This window comes from Siniperca chuatsi, linkage group LG16 (assembly GCF_020085105.1).
Source record: "Siniperca chuatsi isolate FFG_IHB_CAS linkage group LG16, ASM2008510v1, whole genome shotgun sequence".
In the NCBI taxonomy this organism is placed as follows: domain Eukaryota; kingdom Metazoa; phylum Chordata; class Actinopteri; order Centrarchiformes; family Sinipercidae; genus Siniperca; species Siniperca chuatsi.
In genome coordinates this window covers 10,399,846-10,421,726 of record NC_058057.1, presented here as the reverse complement: position 1 = coordinate 10,421,726, position 21,881 = coordinate 10,399,846, and the positions used below count along the sequence as shown (strand labels likewise).

The 21,881-nt window shown below is 39.6% G+C and overlaps 2 protein-coding genes across 10 annotated transcripts in view; both read right to left on the bottom strand.

Moving 5' to 3' along the window:
• Positions 1–15,913, bottom strand: part of LOC122863604 (1-phosphatidylinositol 4,5-bisphosphate phosphodiesterase beta-4-like) — a 70,507-nt gene extending 54,594 nt beyond the window's left edge. For 4 of the 8 annotated variants that reach the window (XM_044170225.1, XM_044170224.1, XM_044170230.1 and 1 more), the window contains exons 1-2: positions 15,481–15,911; positions 11,334–11,379 (exon numbers count right to left, since the gene is read on the bottom strand). The gene's annotated coding sequence lies outside the window, so the exon portion shown is untranslated. Of the gene's footprint in view, positions 1–11,333; positions 11,380–15,006; positions 15,140–15,480 lie in introns of those variants that run through there. The other 4 variants (XM_044170229.1, XM_044170231.1, XM_044170233.1 and 1 more) reach the window with 3 other exon arrangements.
• Positions 15,914–19,184: 3,271 nt separating this feature from the next.
• LOC122863603 (1-phosphatidylinositol 4,5-bisphosphate phosphodiesterase beta-1) overlaps positions 19,185–21,881 on the bottom strand; it is a 107,582-nt gene continuing 104,885 nt past the window's right edge. For both annotated transcript variants that reach the window (XM_044170223.1, XM_044170222.1), the window contains one exon: positions 19,185–21,349. In XM_044170223.1, the coding sequence (XP_044026158.1) occupies positions 21,339–21,349 (11 nt within the window). In that variant the 3' untranslated portion in view covers positions 19,185–21,338. The remainder of the gene's footprint in view (positions 21,350–21,881) is intronic.

Here is a 21,881-nt window from a genome sequence, read left to right as displayed (position 1 = left end):
GAGGGACTGGAGACTGTTCAAACCTCCCATAGAACTTACTGAGTTTGTCTGGGAGGTCAGTATCGATGGCAGGTGTGGAGGAGGGACTTTTTTGTAATTGGTCATCAGCTTTAGGAGGGGTTACCGCTTGATCTGGCATGGTGTGGTCTAACCAAGTCTCAGTCAGGCAGATGGCTGAGCAGTCCTTGTAAGTTTGGATTAGAAGGAGGAGTTTGTCTCAGCCTATTATTTCCTGTATGGCCATTTCGTGAAGGATGCGTCTTTCCCAGGGGGACCATCTTTAGTAATGCTCAACTATCTGAGTCTCATGTACACACATTCAAAAGAAGGTTTCAGAGCACTGTCCTTTTGCAAAATGTGGACCAAAGTAGTACCAAGGATATGCCAGGTTAAACATAAAAATATATTATTGAGGCTAAGTGCAGAAGAGAGATTCTGACAGTCTACTGTAATATAAATGTGTCAAGTTAGTTTTATTTATACAGCCCAATATCACAAATTTGCCTCAGGAGGCTTTAGGATGGACAGACGTGTAATAGATGCTGCGTGTACAGAATAGACAGTTATAGTAAAATTACAGTATGGACAATCAGGATGACAATATGTATGTAAAATATATTTGATATGTGTAAAGATATATGAAGATTACAGATCCAGGAGGATGTTGAGCAACTTCAGGTTTCACCAAAACAGATCTGAACCACACGACCTCCTCTTCACCAAAAAAAAAGAAAAGAAAATATGAACAGGATTATGAATTAAACAGCTCTATATGTAACCCATGTAAAACAGCTTGGTTAAAATACCTCATTATTTAGATTAAGGTCAGCACAATTTAATGGCTACTACCCACAATAATCTAATAATATGAACATATACTATTTCAGTTTCCTTAAAGGTTATATCGATAACATTTTTATGTAGACGAATATTAAAAAAATAAATAAAAACGTCCACAGAGCTTTTAGAAAAGTGCGGAATAAAAGTATTACTTTTCCTTAAAAAAAAAAAAATTATGATCATAAATTAATCATTTTAAAAATGTTGATGGGTCCAAAATGAATATTTTGTTTATCTCTGCGTGAGATGTCAGACGTTTGGTTCCTGCTTCTAACAAGGTCCGTCTGGGCCAGTGGCGGACTGGTCTGCTAATGAAAAGACAGCTGCTCTTCTTTAAGAACAGAGTGAACGTGGGATCCCAATATATTACCAATGTGTCATGTTGAAGGTAAATTAAAGTTCAGAACTACTGTAAATCTGCTCAGTATAGTGTTTAGACCCAAAACGTCTAATGTTAGCCCTATTATGAGACAATTTGCTGAGGTACTTGTGGATAGCTAACCATGCAGCCAGCTGCGTTGAGCGCAACAGCTACGGTACTCATGTTAATATAAAAATCTGAAAATATTGACATGATCATACAGTCATCCTTTCTCCCTGTAGCCATTATTGCTGTGTGGCACTCAGCTGTTTTTTATAATCCGCTATGAGATTTGTTTTCAACAATCAAACACTTCAACTAATGTTAGGTCAACACTACACGCTAGCTAACGTCAACTTTTACTGTAACGTTAGCTGTCTGTTTTATGTCAAGTGCTGTGGGTTTTAATAATATCCCTACAATGTAGTGTACTCTTTGATTGGATTAAATATTAACCTAATGGCATTTTACGGTAAGTGTTGCAATTTAAGGCCCCTGTAATTATTAAATTAAATTAAAAAGGTTTACCTAAAGCTTTCTAGCCAAATCCTAAGATTACTACAGATCACGTTACATGAAACACCACCGCACAAAGTAACCTAAATATATAGCTATATGTTGCAAAATTAATTCATTACTCTATCACGAAAGATTCATCACTGATATGACTCTGTGATATGATATGAGTTTGTCTGAGTCTCACTCCACTCGACCATGAAATATGTAGGTTGTGCAACGAACAGGCAATCACTGGAATAGTGAGGGGGAGTGCGTCATCTAGTGGCTGGATGTTATCAATGTTATCAATAGCACCTTTAAACACCATTATATTTTTTAGAGGTAAAAAACGCAACCGCTTCTGTCCCTATATGAGACAGCAGCTGGTCCAATGGGCACTTAATAGGTTCTCTTCGAGGGCTGTTTTGGAATATAACATTATTTTGGATAACAGACAATTATTTATTTCATGAGGGAATAAAAAAATAAAATAAAAAAAATCAATTCCTAATCAGGATCTGATTTTAGCAGTCAATATTTATTCAACAGGTAATCTAGCATTGATCAACTCAATATTGATCCTGCTCCATCCATTGGGTCTTTGGAGTCATCTGCCTCTATCTATCCATCTATCTCTCTTTCTGTCGCTCTCCTCTCCTCTCTTCATGTGGATGGGGCTCTCCCACAGTGGCAGCTTATATGGAATCTACATGTCAAGTGGCCTCACTGGCAGAGAGTTGTTCACGGGCCTCTTCAGCCAGGGGAGAGGATCAGTGGGTAAGCACTCCAACCAAAAAAGGGATGCCATGTGACGTATACAGAGACCAGTATTTATGTTCTGCTGAGTGTTTTGGTGAGAATGCGACAGTAAGATCCACTAAGACAGACAGACAGCTACAGTAAATAGATGACAGACAGATAGATAGAAAAACAGATAGATAGCTAATTAAAATCATCATTTCTATAGTATAAAACAAACTAAACAGAAAACCAACTACAAATTCAAATATCAGGACAAGTAATTAAAAAAATAAAATAAATTCTTCACCAGCCTATATAGCGCTGGTGCAGAGTCTGTCCAAAACTTTTTGATTAACAGGTGAAAGAAAGTACTATACTTCTACACACTGTCAGCACTAATAGTTTTATTTGTTGTTCATCATATACTTTCGCCAGGCATCCTCCATCCATCTAAACAAGACTGAACTAGTCTAGTAACAGATAGAAAATTAAGAAGCAGTTTGAGACCACTGTTGGTTCTCGAGATCCTGCTGAGTGGAAATATGGGTATGAGTTAGCCTATACTAAACTATTATTTTTTATTCTATTCATCGATTTTTAAAAGTCAGTCTTGTTCACTTTTAACACAGAAGAACGATACTAGCAAACTAGAGCGCAAAAGTGCTACCATGGAAGCTCCCGGCAAGCACCACTACCAGTATAGACACACAATATCAAACAAAGGATGGATGTACTTTGCTACCTGATAAGCTCGCTCCCTCTACCCTTTCTGTGTGTGTGTGTAAGTGTGTGTGTGTGTGTGTGTGTGTGTGTTTAGTGCATGTGTGTATTTTTAGAGGGTAACATCCAGCTGTGTGGTAATAATTCCTTTGATGCGGGCGACAGGTAAGAGGCTGGTAATCTCACCCCTGCCTGCGAGAGGATTTAAATAGTGTAAACAGTGGCAGCTCTACCATCATCACTCAACCAGTGACAGCTCTACAGGGGAACCACACAGGGGTGCTGATTAAAGGACAGCACTGTTAACACAGCCAACCACACACACTCCCACAGGTATCACAAGATGGGATATGGCAGGGGAAGTGACATTATCCATGTTACCTGGTATAGCCTAATCTAAAAGGAAAAATATGGTTATAAAACAAGAGTGACATTACTTGAAAATATATATATATATATATATATATATATATATATATATATATATATATATATATATATATATATATATATATATATATATATGGAAATCTACCCAACCGGTAACGCAGCTCTCTGTGGGACTCACTGAACAGCACCTGTCAGGGTATTGAGAGGGTAACTCTCATGTCGTCCCTGATGTCAGCTATCTTCCGCTTCTATATTGCTCTTTTCAAAGTCACTGTGAAGGGGACATCAAACAACACCAAGTCTCTGACCAATGGAGCACTCTGAGAAAACCCAGCCCCCTGTTTATCATGCAGCTGTGTCCCATAGGGCGGCAGCGTTTCTGAGAGGGTTGAAGTAGGGTCACCAGATTGGAAAGTGCTGAAGCAGTGAGACCTAAAAATAGGGAGGTTTATTCTAACACTATATCTTCATTTCAAAGCATGATTCTGTCAAATGGAAATCTGGACAAGCAAGAACACTAAAGAATAATTGAACTGCATTAATGAAAGTGAATGTTTCAGTACAGTACAACTTAGATGAGAACATTGATACCAGTCTTGTGTCTGTATGGTAAATACGAAGCTACCGCCAAGCAGGCAGTTAGTGTAACAAAGCACAAAGACTGGAAACAGCTAGCCTGGCTCTGTCCAAAGTTAACAAAATCTGCCTACTAGCACCTCTAAAGCTCAATAATTAACAGATTATATCTCTTTTGTGTGAGCCGCACACAAACGAAAGTGTAAAATGTTGTGGTTTTACGGTGGGTTATGTATAGTCGAAGTCATTGTGAGGTTGCGCCCCTCTTTCCAGTCTTTGTGCAAAACTAAGCTAACGTAAATTTTCACTGCCTGTCATAGTCAGATTCTGTATCTGTTCACAACTTTGCTTTGTTGTGTTTAGGATTATCAGCTTGGTTTTCATACCAACTTTGTTTACTTGAAAAAATAAATAAATTGGGATGGGTGAAATAATATACTGCGGGCCACTACTTTTGGACACATATTGCATAATCTGCAGCTGCAGCTAGTCCTTTTATCTGCAGTGAACTACTAACATTTATGAAAGGACTGCCAAAATTCACCAAATATTCTGATTGGAGAGGTTTCAGGTTTTGAGGTTTTCTAGTTGGTGTTTTTAGTTATTATGATGATATGAATTGTATTCTCTGTATCATTTTTACCATGTGAAATGTGCCTGGTGAAGAAATAGAAGAATACACTTTTAAAGACTTACGTATTGTTTTTTTTGCCATGTCTAAATACGTTATATGCAAGTAGCTCCAGAAAATATGTGATTTATTTATTTTATGTACAGAGACACAAAAAATACAGACCAAAAGACCAGCACTGGCTTGAATGGAATGAATGACTTGAAACAACACTCTTTCTTCCTGTCTTCTCAGTAGAACGTGGGTGAAACTGAAAAGGGAGGTAAAGACAAAAGGAGAGGCATCCTGAGAGAAGTAGAGAATGATGGAGCAGGAGAGTAAGGCAGTCAGACAGGAGGGAGGTGCACACGCACCAAAACATTTCACATACACTTTGACTTTTCAATTTTTTTCTTTTCTCTGTGATGCTATCAGGAGCCATCTCCCTGAGGGCCCAAGTGAGAAAGTAAAATCCAGGCAGAGAGAAAAGGTGAGAGGGGGAGCTTTTCTACTTAGTGAGTCAGAGAGAGAACAGAGAGAACATCACTCCTTTTGCCTTGGAGAATGATGGACGACTGTCTTTGACAAGGACAAAATTAGGTCTGGGTCTCGCTGCGCACACACACACACAAACACACACATGCACACACTTGGAGAGCACTTCTCCCCTGCAACCAATGTGCTGGCTAATTAGTGGATTACATTAGCAGTGAAGGAGTCCAGGATTCAGGGCCACTGTCACAGGGACATGTTCTTTACTACCAATGATAAGACACCATTCAACCTCAGCTAATACTGATAGCTATTTTACAGCATAATTTGTGCTGGTATGACATGGAACACTGTGAAGATGAAGCCTCTGCAGACAGCTGCAAACTTGCAGGATTTCAGTGTTGCTTTATCCCTTTTCATACATGTAATGTGTAAAATCTTTCTGTTTAAGTAATGCCATTTTGGCTTTGAAACTTAAGTCTTAAGTTGTTACATAATATTTATGGTCGGCATTTTTTTTCAGCAATAGCCTTTCAATGTATTTACATTATGTAATTACCTCTCTGTACAGAATATTAGTTTTCATTGTTAGTGGCAGAGTCCACCATTCCCGTGCTGAATTTAAATTGCCTACCTATGCACAAAGGATTCCAAAGAAACGAGGCATGCATGTAATCTATTTCATTGATATCAGTCTCACTGTTGACACTTCTAACACCATATCAGAGTTGTACTGAGTTACTTCTAATGCAAACCGAACATTTCCTACTGCTGCTGCTTAACATTAAAAGCAATCAACTGGCAAAACATGGGATGGCTTTTATTGTCTATTGAAGAATTCACAGGCAATGAGATGCATTTGTCACTGCGGTTAGCACATCTTCAAACCAAGACAACTGTCATTTTCTTCATTTTTTTTTCATCAATGGATCATTTTTAATTTTTGCAAAGGAGTAATAGAACAAGAAGGATCAGCCATTGATGTTAATTACTGACCAACATTTTTACTAAAACAACGCAAGTTTGTTTGGCTGCACTGTTAATAGATACATCACATGTTCTTCTATGTATTTCTGACAAAGTTGCTGCTCAAAGAGTGTTTGCTGCCCCCAGAATTCTGGGACCTGTAGTATTAAACTGCAGTTGCTGTTAACACAGTAACCATGGGTGTTGCCAAGTCGACTGAAATTCTAAGGATTACAACTTTAAGTGTTTTGCTGGATATTCATACTCTAAGGGTGGCACTGAGGAAAGTTTCAATTTTAAGAACAGGGACCTAAGGTCTGATGATCAGTGATGAAGTTTTCTGAGGAACAAAAAGAATAAAAAACAGATTTTTATCGACTGATCTGAGGCTTGACCTCGTAAGATTGTCGTCATGACTTTTGCAGAAAAGTGACCTGCGGGCTTATTCAAACCTGAGACTGCCTGTGACACAAAATTGCCAGTACATTTACATAATGAAGTGCATGTCTGAAAGTGGCTTTTAATTCAAGGCCTTAGGTGAAAATAACAACAATTTCTTTCAGTGTGTCGTACTACACTGAAACTAGTCATGCCGTTTTTCTTCTTATTGTTGACTCAAACTCTGGCAACTTGTATAACTGACCTCCATCAGTGGGGGTTGCATGAACAAAATGATGGAGTAAATTTTAACTGAGCCAAGAAAGATCAACTTTGTTGTGAAATGATTAACCACCTCTTTGTGAAACACACAACAGTTATTGTGTTTGGTGACTGGTCACTTTACACCCGTCATTCATATTTATTTCAGCTGGTGTTTTCTGTTGTTTAACTTCACTGCTTTCTACGAGACCTGAGTCACTGGAGCATGGAGACAATGCATGATGAAGCTATCTGAGTAACTGCCTTCAGGATTAAACAAGTGCAGCTAGCAAAAACTGTATAATATGTGATATATACAGTATATATAATTTGCTGTTCTATCTGATGTGGTATAATTGTGTCATTTAGGAAAAAAGATGTCTACCAGAATTTGCCAAAGTAAGATTTACAACACTCTTCTTATGATGTGCTTTGATTTTAAAACTTTTCTAAACTTTACATTACTTCCACAGTTTGTTATGATAGCCATCTAATGGATTCATGTGCTAAGCCCTGAGGTTTGTTTAAATGACATGCAAGAAGTGTCTGATGAAAAATGGCTGGAGGACTTTGACTAACATCTGGGACTGGTCGGAAATCTATGTGAGGGGACTGTTTGTCGGTTATACTGTGTGTTTAGACTCAGCCTAAAATTTGTTTGTTTCCCCACAGTCCTAGAGTTCAGGGAGCATTCTTTAATTTATGAGTTGTAAACTCCTGAGAACGCCTAACAAAAACCCCATTAAAATTCACTTTGTCTTTCAATACATAAAGCAAATAAAGACATAAATTAGGTCCATATTAAATACTTCACGGTGTTCCACTCAGGGATATCGGCATAAAACCAGGCATTCCCTCGCAGCCATTAGATTATGCAAGTCAATAATAACAAAGACAATTGTGCCGTGCTCTGTATTCTGAATTTCAACTTAGCTGAGCAGGATAAGTGATAAGCTCAGCTGCTAAATGTTACATAATTGCTTGGACTTGTTATCTCGTACAGTAGTGGGCTGATTAAAGATGCTCTTCTGGCACATACTGTACACATACACACGCACACGCAAAACATCTCTCTCTCCTCTTTCCCAGACAGACAAGAGCTGTGCAGTAGAAAGAGGAAGAAGCTACATTCCTGCTGTTTATCTAGTCATCTGATCTGGGCAGCGAGTCATGTGTTGGAGCTCCGTTAGAAGCTCGGCAGCACGCTTTAGGCTAACCCTAGCCTAATGTATTCTGCTATGTTTTCACTCTCTCAACTTATTCTTTCACACTGCTCTCTATCTTAATGTGAATGTATTGGTCACATTTGTAGCTCACTGGTTTTATATTGCTGGGAAGATGCTTATATATGTATCTGAAAACAGTTTTTTCATCTCATTCTTTATGTCACACAAACAAATAAATCAATACATAAATAGACAATATACAATCAATCAATAGTTAAGCATTTCTAAAGGTTTCCTAATCCCCCCCTCAAATATTGACAGTGTGATAAATGTAAAAAACTAATTATTTTGCTGACTTCAATAATCCTCGTCAGTGTAATTGTAAATCCCTATTCTCTCTATTATTGGGCTGGCTGGGTAATAATAGCTATTCAGGAGAGGATGGTACAAAATCAAGTTTTGCATTCTGGAGCGAAGGTCGACAGTTTAATTGGAAGTGCAAATTGCGTTCACATGTATCCCCATAGTGGATTGAGCCACGGGTAAAGCAAATGTGCACACAGTGAGCATGTGTGCATTTAAAAAGGAGAAGGGAGGATGGAAGGAGGGAAGAATCAGTGTAGGGGTGAGTAATAGCTCTCCTATTAAGTTCCAATGTATTTATAGAGCCATGCGTGTTGCCAAGCTACAATTATTATCACTGAGGTGTTGTTTTTACTCTTCGAAAACCTCTTTCACACAAACCAGGATGCTCCCGCTGCCTGCTACTGAATCAGCTAAGCTAATGCTGCCAATTTTTTGTTGAGCAAGAGTAAATATTGACTGGGTGACAGCAGCTCCCATCAATTGGTCGGAGGCTCCCTCTCTTTCTGTCTGCTTTGCTTTTCGCTCTCCATCTCTCTCTGCTGCTGGCTGAGAGTCTACAGAGAATACCCCTGTCATTATATTCACCCTCCAGTCACACTTACCCTTGTAGTGAAGACACACTCTCTCATCATTGATCTCGCTGTTTCTTTAAGCAGCAAACACTGTGCTCGCATATTAATCTACAACATCTGGACCAGAAAGGGTTGAGGCCAGGTTTTGATCAGTTATGTCGCATTTGAGGTTGAGACTGGTGGAGTGGAGTTTGTCAGCGCAGAGAGTAGAGGGCGATGCTGGGATTTACTTGCTTATTATCAGTGTCATAAGGCCAGTAGAACTGAGCATCCATGATGATAGTTTTATGTAGTATCTGAGAAAGTCTTCTATACAAGTGACCTTGTTTGTTATACGTGATCCTAAAAAGACTATGTTCTTTGACTATAAAATGTAACTAAGCCTGAATCAAATCTAGTTAGTGTGACTTAAGTAGACGTAAACATTCTAACTTTTTTTCCACATACAGTCCTTGAAGCTACGAATTTCAAGGTCTGAAAATGCAGCTGGGGGTAGGACAGTGTTTCAGTGTGCTAGATCCATGCAAACGCTTGCAATAGGAATTGATTTAGGTATGTTGATTCTGCTGCTGCTGCCACCGCTGCTAGTACAGACATCGTTGATGCATGACTGCTGCTGCTACTAATAGCATCTGAGTTTTCACTGTTTGGAAAGATCTGATGGAGGTGCTCCATCAGAGGCACCATTGAATCTAACATTGGACGAGCCTGATGTCCTTTATTATTACATCTGTTTCTTTCTGTTTTTTTAAATCAAAGAACACTGAGCTCATGATTCTTCTGTCTTAAAAAAACCTTGAAACCTTCTTATTGCTCAAAGGAATTTCCATCAAATGTAATCCAACCGATATTGGTGACCCAAGCTGTGTTGTATTATTTGGGGAACATGTTTATATTGTGAGCCAATTTATGCCTCATTGACTACAAAGAGGGGAACTTTGTTTCCTTCTGTCATATCTTTGCTAACATGCAGCCACACTAGGACAAAATGGAAATACTGCAAGCGAGTGTTATGGTGCTTGCTTCTTCTTGTACTGAATTGGTCCTGACTTGAGAACCACTAGAACATTCTGGGCCTAGTTATATCATGTTTTACAAAAAGAGGGGAGTTCCCGATCAAAGGCTTGGTTAGGACCAATGACCTGGTAATGTGCAAAGTCATATGCACATGTTTGATATTTACAAACTGATGTGTGTTAGAGTCCCGTGGTATGAATCATAGATTACAGTGATGACTAAAAATAGGCAAAAATAAATAAGCTTACAGTGAGAAGAGGAAGACTTTGTACTAGAAATATATTGAGGGGAATGACTTATGATACATCCTACAATTAATGTAAATTACAATTTATATTTATATATATATATATATATATATATATATATATATATATATATATATATATATATATATATATATATATTTATATATATATATATTTATATATATATTTTATATAATATATTTATATATATATATATATATATATATATATATATATATATATATATATATATATATATATAAATATATATAAATTAATCAGGCCCAGCCAACAGACAGCCTTCATGCTATACATCACAGATTACATCATTAATACAGAACATATTATAGAGAGCAATCACCGCTCAGTCCCATTACAGTTTCTAGCTTGGCATGAGGAAGCACGCGCAGCAGCAGCAGCAGCAGCAGCAGCAGCAGCAGCAGCAGCACGCAACCTGCTTATCAATGCGTGATGTCTGGCTGTGGATCGGTGAACGCTGCACATCAGTCTTGTTTGAAAGATACAGTGAAAAATTAGGCCTCTTGCTTTCATCATTCAGCACAAACCCAATAAAATGTCAGTCATTTCCAGCTCTCAATGCAGCTTGTTTGCAATGTTGAACACTTTGGCGGACAAAGCATCTGTATACTCTAATGAGACGTCAACACCAGAGCAAGAAGGCAAGATAAGAGTCAGTTGGATATCTGATATCTATTAGATTGCAGGGAAATCCTCAAGATTCCTCAGATTCTTGATGGTTGTTTTTTTTTGGTTTCCCCCTTATTTTTTTGTGCATCCAGAAGCACATTAGATTACACACTGAGACATCCAGATTGCATAACTTGTCAGGCAGGCCTACAGGCAGGATGAGGCCATATGTTTCATACACATTATGCATGCACTGTAATTAATTGACTTATTGCAGACTAACTCATTAATATGCAATCATGAACCGGGTGCTCTGGAAAGAAGAAACTAATATTGAAGAGGTAGTACGAAATTCTGGGAACAGAGCCTTTTCATCAGTTGCTACCAGGTGGTATTAGCCAGCAGTGCTGTTAGACAAAAAAATAGAAAAAGAAATGTATATTGCTGTAGTGACCACTGGCAGTGAACAACCCCAAAACTTACCAGTTCAGCATCAATAACGTTCAGCAGGAGAAGCTCATGTCTTGGCCTGCAGAGACAAAAAAGGACACATGGTAAGAAGGGGAGAGAATTTCATAAATCACAGAGGCCTGAATCTGGACTTATTTGGCTGTGGTCTAAAACCCTGCTATACAGTAGAAAGGGCAGGAGCTGAGACGAACCACACAAAAAGACAAGCACATACCACATCCCACTACTCCTCTGTTAAGGAAAACATACAGTAAATCACAATAAAGACAACTTTGCAACGGCCTTAGCTTGTCAGACTTTAACAATAAGGGCAAATATGTTGAGGGCTGTGATTAAACATGTTTTCAACATATTACCACTATAGTCCTGTCAGTTGGTGTGCCAGGCTGCTTGTATGTTGGCCTATCAATCCATCTGGCTGTCTGACTGCACTTCCACATTCATAGGTCTCTCTGTGAGGCCTTAAAACATCCATGAGGATGACTGACAGCTTTGTCAAGGCTGATGTGAGAAGAAACTGCACTGTGATAAAAACCTGATCGCCCCATCAAAACAAAGGGAGGGAACTGAAGACAGCCAAGCTAATCAAGACCAGATCCTCCTAATTATAAAAAGAAGCAGCGCAAAATAAATAAGAGAGGAAACGAGTGTGGGAGCACGCCAGCCTTTGAAAAAGGAAAACAAGCAGTGGAGATGTACAGTAAACTGGCAGGCAGAGGGATGGAGTCCCACTAGAATAAACCTCTAACCTTTGAGCAATTCAATATGATGCTGGCAAGTACACCACTGTGAAAACATACAAACAGAGAAAAAGAGATTTTCTCACTTCATTGCTGTTTGGACCAAACCCTAAAGCTACATTCAAGCTCACCATAGATCTACAAGCATCCCAAAAGATAACACTGGGCAGTGTGTGCCTTAGACACAGTTCATAGCCTAATAAACCTAATACTGTATCTATGACTGCAACACAGATCACATTTGTAAACCCTGAAACTGTAACAAATGCATGGTATGGCATGTGTGTGCCAAGACTTTGAGATGTTGTTTTACTTTCCTCCTTCTCCATTATATGCTGTCTTTTCATTCAAGAGTCAAAATCTAGCTTTGCTTTTATCCTCTCTGTGACTCAGAGGAAAGATATTGTCACTCTGTCTGGCTAAATGCACAGAGATATCGATATTCTGAACCGTAAATTAGATTACACCCCCACCGTCTGCATTGTACACCTACGTGCAATACATTTCAAGCGGGGTAATTTCACTCAGTTTAGAACAAGGCAGCAACCAGGCCCACTGTGTATGTGGTTACCACATAGACTGTATAAAAAATAGACATAGTCTCCGTGACGTCACCCATAGGTTTCTGAAGAGCCAGTGTGAAGCTCAGTGTGGTAGCTCCGGCCGACGCCAACTTGGCAGTGCCTGACTCCGCCGAGTCCCAGCTAATCCAAAAATGGGCAAAGACATGGAGTGTGGAATGAAGTCTGATTGCTGAAACCAGCCACCTGTGACGGTACCCACCTGTCACTCAAAGAGGCCACGTCCTTAATTATGCATAACTTTAAGCCTTAATATAATTGAAAACAGGTGAGTTATATAAAAATCCCCCCCTGGCCCGTACAGTTGTCATGAATAGGGAAATTAGCTATAGAGACCAAATACGTTTTATGTACCAGGCTGTAAACATGTTTATTTCTGCTGTGAAGTTGGCCATTTTAACATTAGGGGCTTATGGAGATTGACTCGCTTTTGGGACAGCCTCAAGTGGCCATTTTTGGAACTGCAGTTTTTGGCACTTCTGCGTTGACTTCATTTTACAGCCCAGGAGGTTGCAGCTTGGATTACACCTGTCAGATGGGGACTGGCAAGTTTGAGGAAAATATTTTATTTCTTAAAGCTAAATGGGTATCAAAATTAGCCTGGCAAACTCTCAAAAGTGGGACAGTCAGCACTAGCAAAATCTACAAATTCTCCTAAGAGTATCATAGAATATCAGCAACATCAAAATGACATAATAATGGTTGTTTTCCAGCACGATAATAAAAAGGCGATCATAGGATACAAAAAGTGCAGTCAGTTTTGTTCCTCAAATCATTAAAGCCCTAATCATGCAACCATCCTATTACCAAATAAACATTCAGGCAGTATAGCACTGTATTGTGTATTGTTATAAATAACTAAATAATTCTATCAAAGGCACTGACCACTGAGTGTACCATAGATATACACAGACACTTACAATGTCATCTGGTCCAAAAAAAGAAAATAATAAAACACCTGCACACCCTCAGTTAGCCTTTAAGCTTCTTAGTCCACCTCTATTCATCAAAATGCTTCACAGTCCAGGTTTAAGCCACAGGTAAGAGATTGTTATTGTGTGAGGGAGGGTAATGTTTGCCTCTGTAATCACCAGTGAAACGTTTACGCGGCAATGTCAATAAGCCAGAGCAGAATTTGTTTTTGTTTACATAATACTTGCGATCTTTCATGGGCTGCAGAGGACACACTTTGGAAGGTGAGCAAGCTTCTGCAATTTTACAATAATAGACAATGACACTCTGCGGTCCCTGACCAACAGCCTGTTGAGATTAGATATAGCGGCCAAACAACATTTAGAATAATCTGAAATACACCTGTGCTGCATTTTACAAGAAGAAAATAGGGTTCCTGTGCAAATATGGCTCATAATGTGTAAGTGGACAGAGCAAGGTGTGAACAGGTGGAATAGCAGATGCAGTAAGTTTGTCAAGACACCATCTACACCCATGCATCAGTTCATTTTGAAGCCTGCCAAGCCAAGCGAAACCTTGAACAAAATAATACATTATGGGCTATTTGCACTGCAAATAAGCCTACGGAGTTACCTACAGGTTATTCCTGAACAAATAACACTCTCTACCTTCTGGGTGTGTGTGATAAAACAGGTTTTGAAAATAGGAACCTGACTCCATGTCAAATTCAGCAATGCTGTCATTTATACCTGGTATCAAAGAAAGTCACTTTTTTTTAATATAGCCTCTCTTCCCCTCAATAAAAATGGATGAGAAGTTCCAGACAGTAAACTGACTCATTTGATGCAAGAGGACTGAATGCACTGAAAACAGACCAAACATATACATAATTTTGGTAGATATAACAGCAAAATCCGATACTATTTTAACACCTCACTGCTCATTGGTTAAACACTGATATGACATTGAAGACAGACTTAAATAGACACAAAATGAACACTGTTTTTGTAAGAAACTAGTACTTTCTGGTTGCCCTGACAGTTAATCAATGACACCTTGCTGTTTGGGATGTATGCATGGCAGCTGCAGCTCCCAGATTCACTTAGCTGCCTACCCGACTAGCAGCAGCAGCCTTTGAATGCACCAGTTCAACAGATTAAATTAACATTATATTAAGATTCTTTGGCAGGTCAATAAGATGCGAATATTACAGTGCCGAAAACCACAATGCACACACATCTGTGTAAATATAAGACATAAAAAGCCAGGCTATGTCGGTTTGTCCGTTGACTTTTATGGCCACTGTGCAGTGTGCACTGTGCCTGTCATCGGCCGGCTGGCTTCTTATCTGTCCCGCTACAGCTAGCTCCACTGGCTAGCCTTCCAGCCGTTGGACACATCAATAACCCCTGCATTTCATCAAGTTTTCAAGCCGCAGCGGCTCGTATTTACCTGAAAGAGAAGTCACTGCGCCGAGCAAAGCGAGAGTAAATTCGATATCAAATTGCTAAAGGTCCATTTGAATGCGTCTGGCTGGCTAGCTAGCTAGCAAAGGCTTCTGTCTCCAGCTGTGTGTGCGTGTGTGTGTGTGTGTGTGTGTGTGTGTGTGTGTGTGTGTGTGTGTGTGTGTGTGTGTGTGTGTGTGTGTGTGTGTGTGTGTGTGTGTGTGTGTGTGTGTGTGTGACAGAGACAGTGGGAGGATGTGTTATGTCTGAATGAGGAGCAGGATTTGGAGTGAGCCACTGAAAGCTAGAGTGATGGAGTTCAAATGAAAGGTCCTGTCTCAACAGCATTCGTCTAACAGCTAAACACATTCAATTCAACACAGTCTAGCCTTCGTTTAACGGAGCAGTCGGCACAGTAACTCTGAATATTCCGTTAGCAGCTTTGAGAGACATTTCAGGTAGCTTTATGTTTGTTTCTTACGTGATGTCGGTGCTGGGGACGGGTTTAATCCAACGGCGGAAAGAAAAGATGCTTTGCAGAGTCCCGGTCGGGATTTTCTCTCTGTGTGGCTGCCTATCTGTGTCTCTGCCAGTGTGTCTTCCAGTGTGTCTTCCAGCTGCTGCTGCTGCTGCTGCTCTATCCCGTCTCCCTCCGACTGTCTGCTCTGTCTCACTGCTGCCGGAGTGTCCCGGTGCTCTTGTACCACTCGCCCTCCAGTGGAGAATGAACGGCCCTGACGCGCTTTGATTAGGAACCCCTCTTCAGCTAGGCAGCGCGCGCCCCCCACCAAACGTGCGCGCGCGTGTGTGTATGAGAGTGTGCGCAAATGAGTGAATGAGGGTGCCTTGGGTTGACAGAGTGAGTCATCCAGCAGAACCAGATCCAGCTCCTCCCTGCTCTTCTAACAGCTGACTACTGTAGCCGCCATGCATCGATAAAGACGAACACTGCCTCCCCCTCCTCCCTTTGTAAAGTCACTGTAATGCTGCTCTGTTTTTCCTATAGAGACTACTACTGTGTGTCTGACGCTGAGGCGCTCAGTAGTGAGTTCATTGCACTTTATTTTATTTCTATCTATGGCCCCAACGTATGTAATTTTAGTCATATAAATAGAGTTTACTAATCTTTTTTAGGCTACATGACTCTTTATGACATTCATTCATAACCAGAATTATGTAAACTGAATCGTCAATCTCTTTACATGAGGATAACGTTCGCTGGAGGATTTTTCTCAGGGTTTTTACCCATATTCTGTAACCTATTTTATCCATTTTTTATTGCCATATAACTTTTGCTGTGATAGATTTTGGTGTAAAGGGTGGAAACATTAAATATAACTGCCAGTGTAAAATGGGAGGACAGTGGTCTTTGGGGGGCTATAGTTACGTGAAATGCATCTTCTGTGGAAAATGGTGACGCATTTTTCTTTAAAGGGCTATTTAGTATTGCTCGCCTATAAAGTCGGAGGATTTGGGAGAGACAGATTTAAAAAGAATGGTCAAAATAGATGTAGCAGAGGAGAAATCCCGACTTTTAGTGTCTATGGAGCAAGCTCCAAAAACACTGGATCCTACAATTCCCATAATGCAAGTCAATAGTGTGTTTCGTTACTGTACACCAGGGCTATTCAATTACAAATTCAATCGGGCCAGATTTTAAAACCAGGAAATGTAGATGGGCCAGACATTTTCAGCAGCCTATTTAAACCCTTTTTAGTTTTTGGTTATGACACATTTTAAACAAATGCAAGTGAATGTAATCAAAAATAGCAGGCGTTTGGAGATGGCGGTAACAAACAAATACTTGCCAGGCCAGGCAGGGTTAAACTCACTGGTTTTCATTGTCAAATTTACGTTTCAGGGTTGACAGAGACATTTTTTCAGTAGAGCACTTCCCTATTTGTGACTGTCAATAGCCAGATGTTGTTGAAAAGCTACTAAGCGTGGTCGGAACTCACATGAGAAAACGTTGATTTGTGAAAGATATGATTGACTGTGTCGCTACATCCGTAAACATCCTGCCCGAACGGTACTGCGCATGTGCAACTCTCAACAGCGATGAGAAGGAAGCGAGATGGCTCACTCGTTAGCTACTTCCATACACTATAAATGTAGTTTACTTATTTTGTCAAATATCACATTTATGTATGCTGGACCACTCGAAGGTTGCTTCTAGGCCAAATATGGCTCGCGGGCCACCAACTGAATAGACCTGCTGTACACCCTCCTGCTAGGTCAAATACATGTATTTCAAACTCAACGCTCCCAGTTCCATATAAGAAACTATACAACTGTTTTCACAGGCTAAGGAGTGCCACCAGTGATGAGCAAACTGATGTTTATTTGTAAAATGAACCCTTTAAACGTCAATCACTGCATTGTTTCCCAATTTCTGTGCCACAGAATACAAAAGGAGACCAAACCTGCTGTAACATTGGAAAGAAAATCCCTCCGCTACTGTGCATGCACTTGTATTTCTGTGCTTATTGAGACTCAGTTTGTCAAAAAAGTGTGCTGTGCTTTTCCTCATCCCCCTAAAGAGGACATTTTAGGTTTTAGGACATTCTAACATAATGCTAGAATTACAATCAAAATTGTATTCAGAATAGATTATGGTAATGTTGAATGTTAGCATTAGGGTTATGTCTTGGGTTTAGGATTAAGACTGGATTAGGTTTACATTGGGTTTCAATTATTAAAGGCCATGGACTGAAAGTAGTCAGTGAAGATCCTTTCAAGTAGTACTACAGCATGTCTATTAATGTCTCCAATGTCTCCATGTTTATGTGTCTATCTATGCATATGTGTGTGTCTGCTTAGTGTACCTTCCAAGTAGCACCCTGTGGTCCTCTCCTCTTCTGCTGTCCTGGTGTGCCTCATTAAAGCCCAGTTACAGGACACCTCCTCCTCCTCCTCATGCCCGCAGCAGATGGACAGACGCAGGGTGATAATATTCCTGGGAGTTTGGAAGGGCGTCACTGTTTATATAACCCAGAGAATCTTATTAAAAAGCCGCCCTCCTTCCGTCCTGAACTCTGGGTTAATTAGCTCTAGTTGCCGGTATGTATGGAGGCCTCTGAATGGTCACAGTGGTTGTTATGGACGACCACACTTGTCTTATCTCCTGTTGCCTGTTGGGATTCTGCTGAGGAGCTGAGACTGAGAAGGACAGAGTGTTTATGTAGTCTGGAAAACACGGCTGAAAAAGTCACACTCTAAAGCACATGGATACAAGCTGTGAGGACACATGGACACACAGGCATAGTATGCTTTTACACAGAAAACAACACTCCCGCAATGAGTAACAAGCTTTGTTTATAAATGTGTTGAAGATTAAAAATGCTGTTCATGCTCAAAGCAAAATAGTGGCAGCAGACATTGAACATGCCATTCAATGTGAAATGCAACAGAAGCTTGAGTGCATTTTTAAGTCAAAATAAAGTGATTCATTAGACCTTTTAGGCACTGAATGTATAATACAAACATGCCCACAAACATGTACATGCATGTGCACATACAATATATTTTCACTTGTTTAGTTATGACACAAGTGATCGTGCATTGCCAGAAAAAAGTCCACACTATGTGCATGATTCATAAGTGTTGTCCTTGGAAATAAATACTAACAATTCAGTATGATTTGAAGTGGTGACAAGTGATTCAGCCATGGAAGTGCTCGAATTAATGTTCTGCTTAGGATTATTTATTTAGTATTTATTTAGAAGATATTGTTACCTAGGAGATGATAGAAAGTAGGTCATCAAGGCTTTCCCCCACTTCCCCCTGTCCCTGAGTGTGACATACATACCATACATATACTGTACACTCACCTACATACATACAGTACATACATGCCCAGTCGCCCCACAGATGCTGCCAAACACACTCTCTATAGCTGGGTTTGGATCATTGTTTCACATGTGGCCTGCTTTCTTGTACTGCAGCACATTTTCAGTCTTCTCTATTATATTATTCTCTTGTTCTCTGTCTCCACTATTATTATTCAGTCTTTGCTGTGTTACAAAGACTGTGGGTTAACATTGAAATCTCTAGTTCAAATAAAATAATAAAGCATGACAAGACAAGGACAAGTGACACATTTTAAGGCAAACGTAATGCAAAAACAACCTTGCAATTGGTTGACCAATGACAAATCAAAAGACACACAACTTCACACCAGCAAAGTACAATAATAGCCACATTTATTTTAATTACAGGCAAATTCCCTTTACACTATATTTTTTATCAGCTTCATTTTTATCCTTTATGTCATACATACATTTACATTTCCAGAGTGCATACACTTAAGTTGATGAGTGGGGGGGCTGTTAAATAAAGTGGTTCAAGACAAAAAAGAAAGATGTCTCGCATTTCTTATGAGACACATGTCAAACACTGCTCATCACAAGCATTACTCAGTAGTGGTACTGTACTTAAAAGTGCACACGGTCTATTCAATATCAGACAGCTTCATATAATATAATATAATGGCAATTCAAACAATGATGCATTTCACACATTCAACATCAAACAAGGCAAACCTATTCAAAGGCACAGGACTCTCACATCAATATCATCTTTTTTAAAGTAGTTTGTACTTACATGTCAGGTAATCCTTCACTTTCAACTTTTTTTCCCCCCAGCTGAAATATGATTTGATATCAAATGACCATTGAGTTAAATGGCACTGGACAGTTAGGAAGTCAAAAATACTTCCTTATGGTTACTAAATGGGAACAGTGCTTTAGTTGAAGAGGAAATAGCCCAGTTATTCATTACATCATGTTGACGCTGGTGTTTTACAGATATAAACTGAGCGTTTGGGGTCTGTTTAAACATAACTGAACTATTTCCCCACTTCAGCTACCAGTTTTTGGTGAATATTGAGAATAACGCCACACATTTGGCGACGAATTTTCTGTGGACCTGGACATCTGCTCTGTGTGCTTGGGAACTGCACGCACATTCCCCTGTAGGTACGCAATGAACTAGTTAAGAGGAAGGCCACTTCTATAAAACTACAGCAGGATCCTCTTCTTCTGTTTGAATAGCCTGGTTTGACTGTTTTTGTTCAAGGGGACAAAGGTAAAGAATACAATGTGTAACCTGTTAATTTGAGCCAGCTACTGTTGGGTATGTTGTTACTTATTTTAGTCCAGTTCAGCTTACGCCACAGTGATGTATGAAGCCACACTGGGTCCACAGGTTTAGTTTAAATGTTTCCGAGAAAATAGATTTACATTTAATAAACATCTCTGTTACAGAGCTACTGTAACATTTACAGTTGTTCAAATACATGCAGATACTGTACAACACACTTTCCCTTTACTTCCTCTCTTGGCAGAATTGCCCACAAACAATGCAAACTTGTTAAAAAAAAATAGCCAAACAAAAAAAAGAATGACAGAGCACTGCATTATATTACCATGCCAAATATCATACAAACCAAATAATGGTTAAAAAATTATGGGTTTTAAAACAAAGTAGCAGCAACACATAGGCTTAGTTCTGTGAGAACAAAATCGAGAACCAGCAAGCCACCAGTGCCTCTGGGTTAAAGTAAAAGAGTTACATAGTTACGTTGTGAGCCTTCAGTGCAAATATGTAAGGGTGAATCTAAATCGTATAAAGATGGAAGCTCTAAAGGCTGAATATGCAGTGGTTTCTTTACAGTACAAGTTGACTCCACTTAAATGACAATATCCACTGTAAGTGAATTCAAAACCTTGGCACCACACACCTCACTGACCACCACTACTGTCAATATCATGATAATAAAAAATAATAAAAGAAACTACTCTCTCTGTGCAATAGTTCAAGTAAGTTATTTCCTGCAAATAGTTAGTGCTTTGTAACACATACTGTGGCCGTACCGAAAGAGACGACAACATAAAGGTAACATATAAATACACAAAAAGTTACTATTTATATGAAACGGTTTTCCAGACAAGACTGCACTCTACGCAGAGAGGACTCTACTCACCAATTCAGGCTCAGATTTGATCTAATCCTTCCATTGGTTAAAATTAGGACCAATGTTGGGGCAGTCTTGTCCTAGATCTGTGGTCACAAACACATCCACCAATCAGTGTCCCAGTGTGAAGCAAAGCGCCAAGGTTAAATCTCTAAAGGGGCGTGTCGTAGACTCGTTCTGACGAGCACTCCTCTGTGTCGTCCTCTGACTGCGACGCCTTGTGGTTGAGCTTCTCTGTTGTTGAGGAGGCAACAAGGTTTCCATAGACACCGTCGTCGCTAACCTTGGCCTTGCTGCTGTCCTGAACAAACTCTTGGATCTCCACGGGTAGCCGGCGAAATTTGTCTTGGTACTCCTGGTCCAGATCACTCTGTAGCTGTGAAGGAAGAACATACACATGAGCCAAGAATTCCTACATGAAGAAAAAAGATACAACTAGAAGATGAAATCTGTAATTTGAAATATGTTACACATTATATGTTTGATGATGTTCACAAAGAGACTTGTGGAGTTTGTTAAGACAGAAAACAGCGGATTGTGTGTGGAAGTTGTGGAAACTAAATAAGTAATTCTTTCCCCAGTTTCACAAGCTACAGTACTGCTGTTCCCTTGAGCCAGACTCTTAACTATCTCACATTTCAGTTAAGCCGATCAACAGCCAACAGTAGAAAATAGTGGTTATACTGGGAAGCACCCAGGTCTGAATGTGTAGGACTGTATCTGAAGCATGATCACTTGACTTTTCCAGTGTACATAAAGGCTATAAAAGCAGCATTTAGATTTGAACGTTTAACAGCTAATTTCACTTATTTGTATAAACTCAGGCAAAGTAGTTCTCAGAAGATAATAAAGTAAACAATCACAGGTTGCCAATTTGACAAGTTGGACAATTTAACAGATGTAAAAAC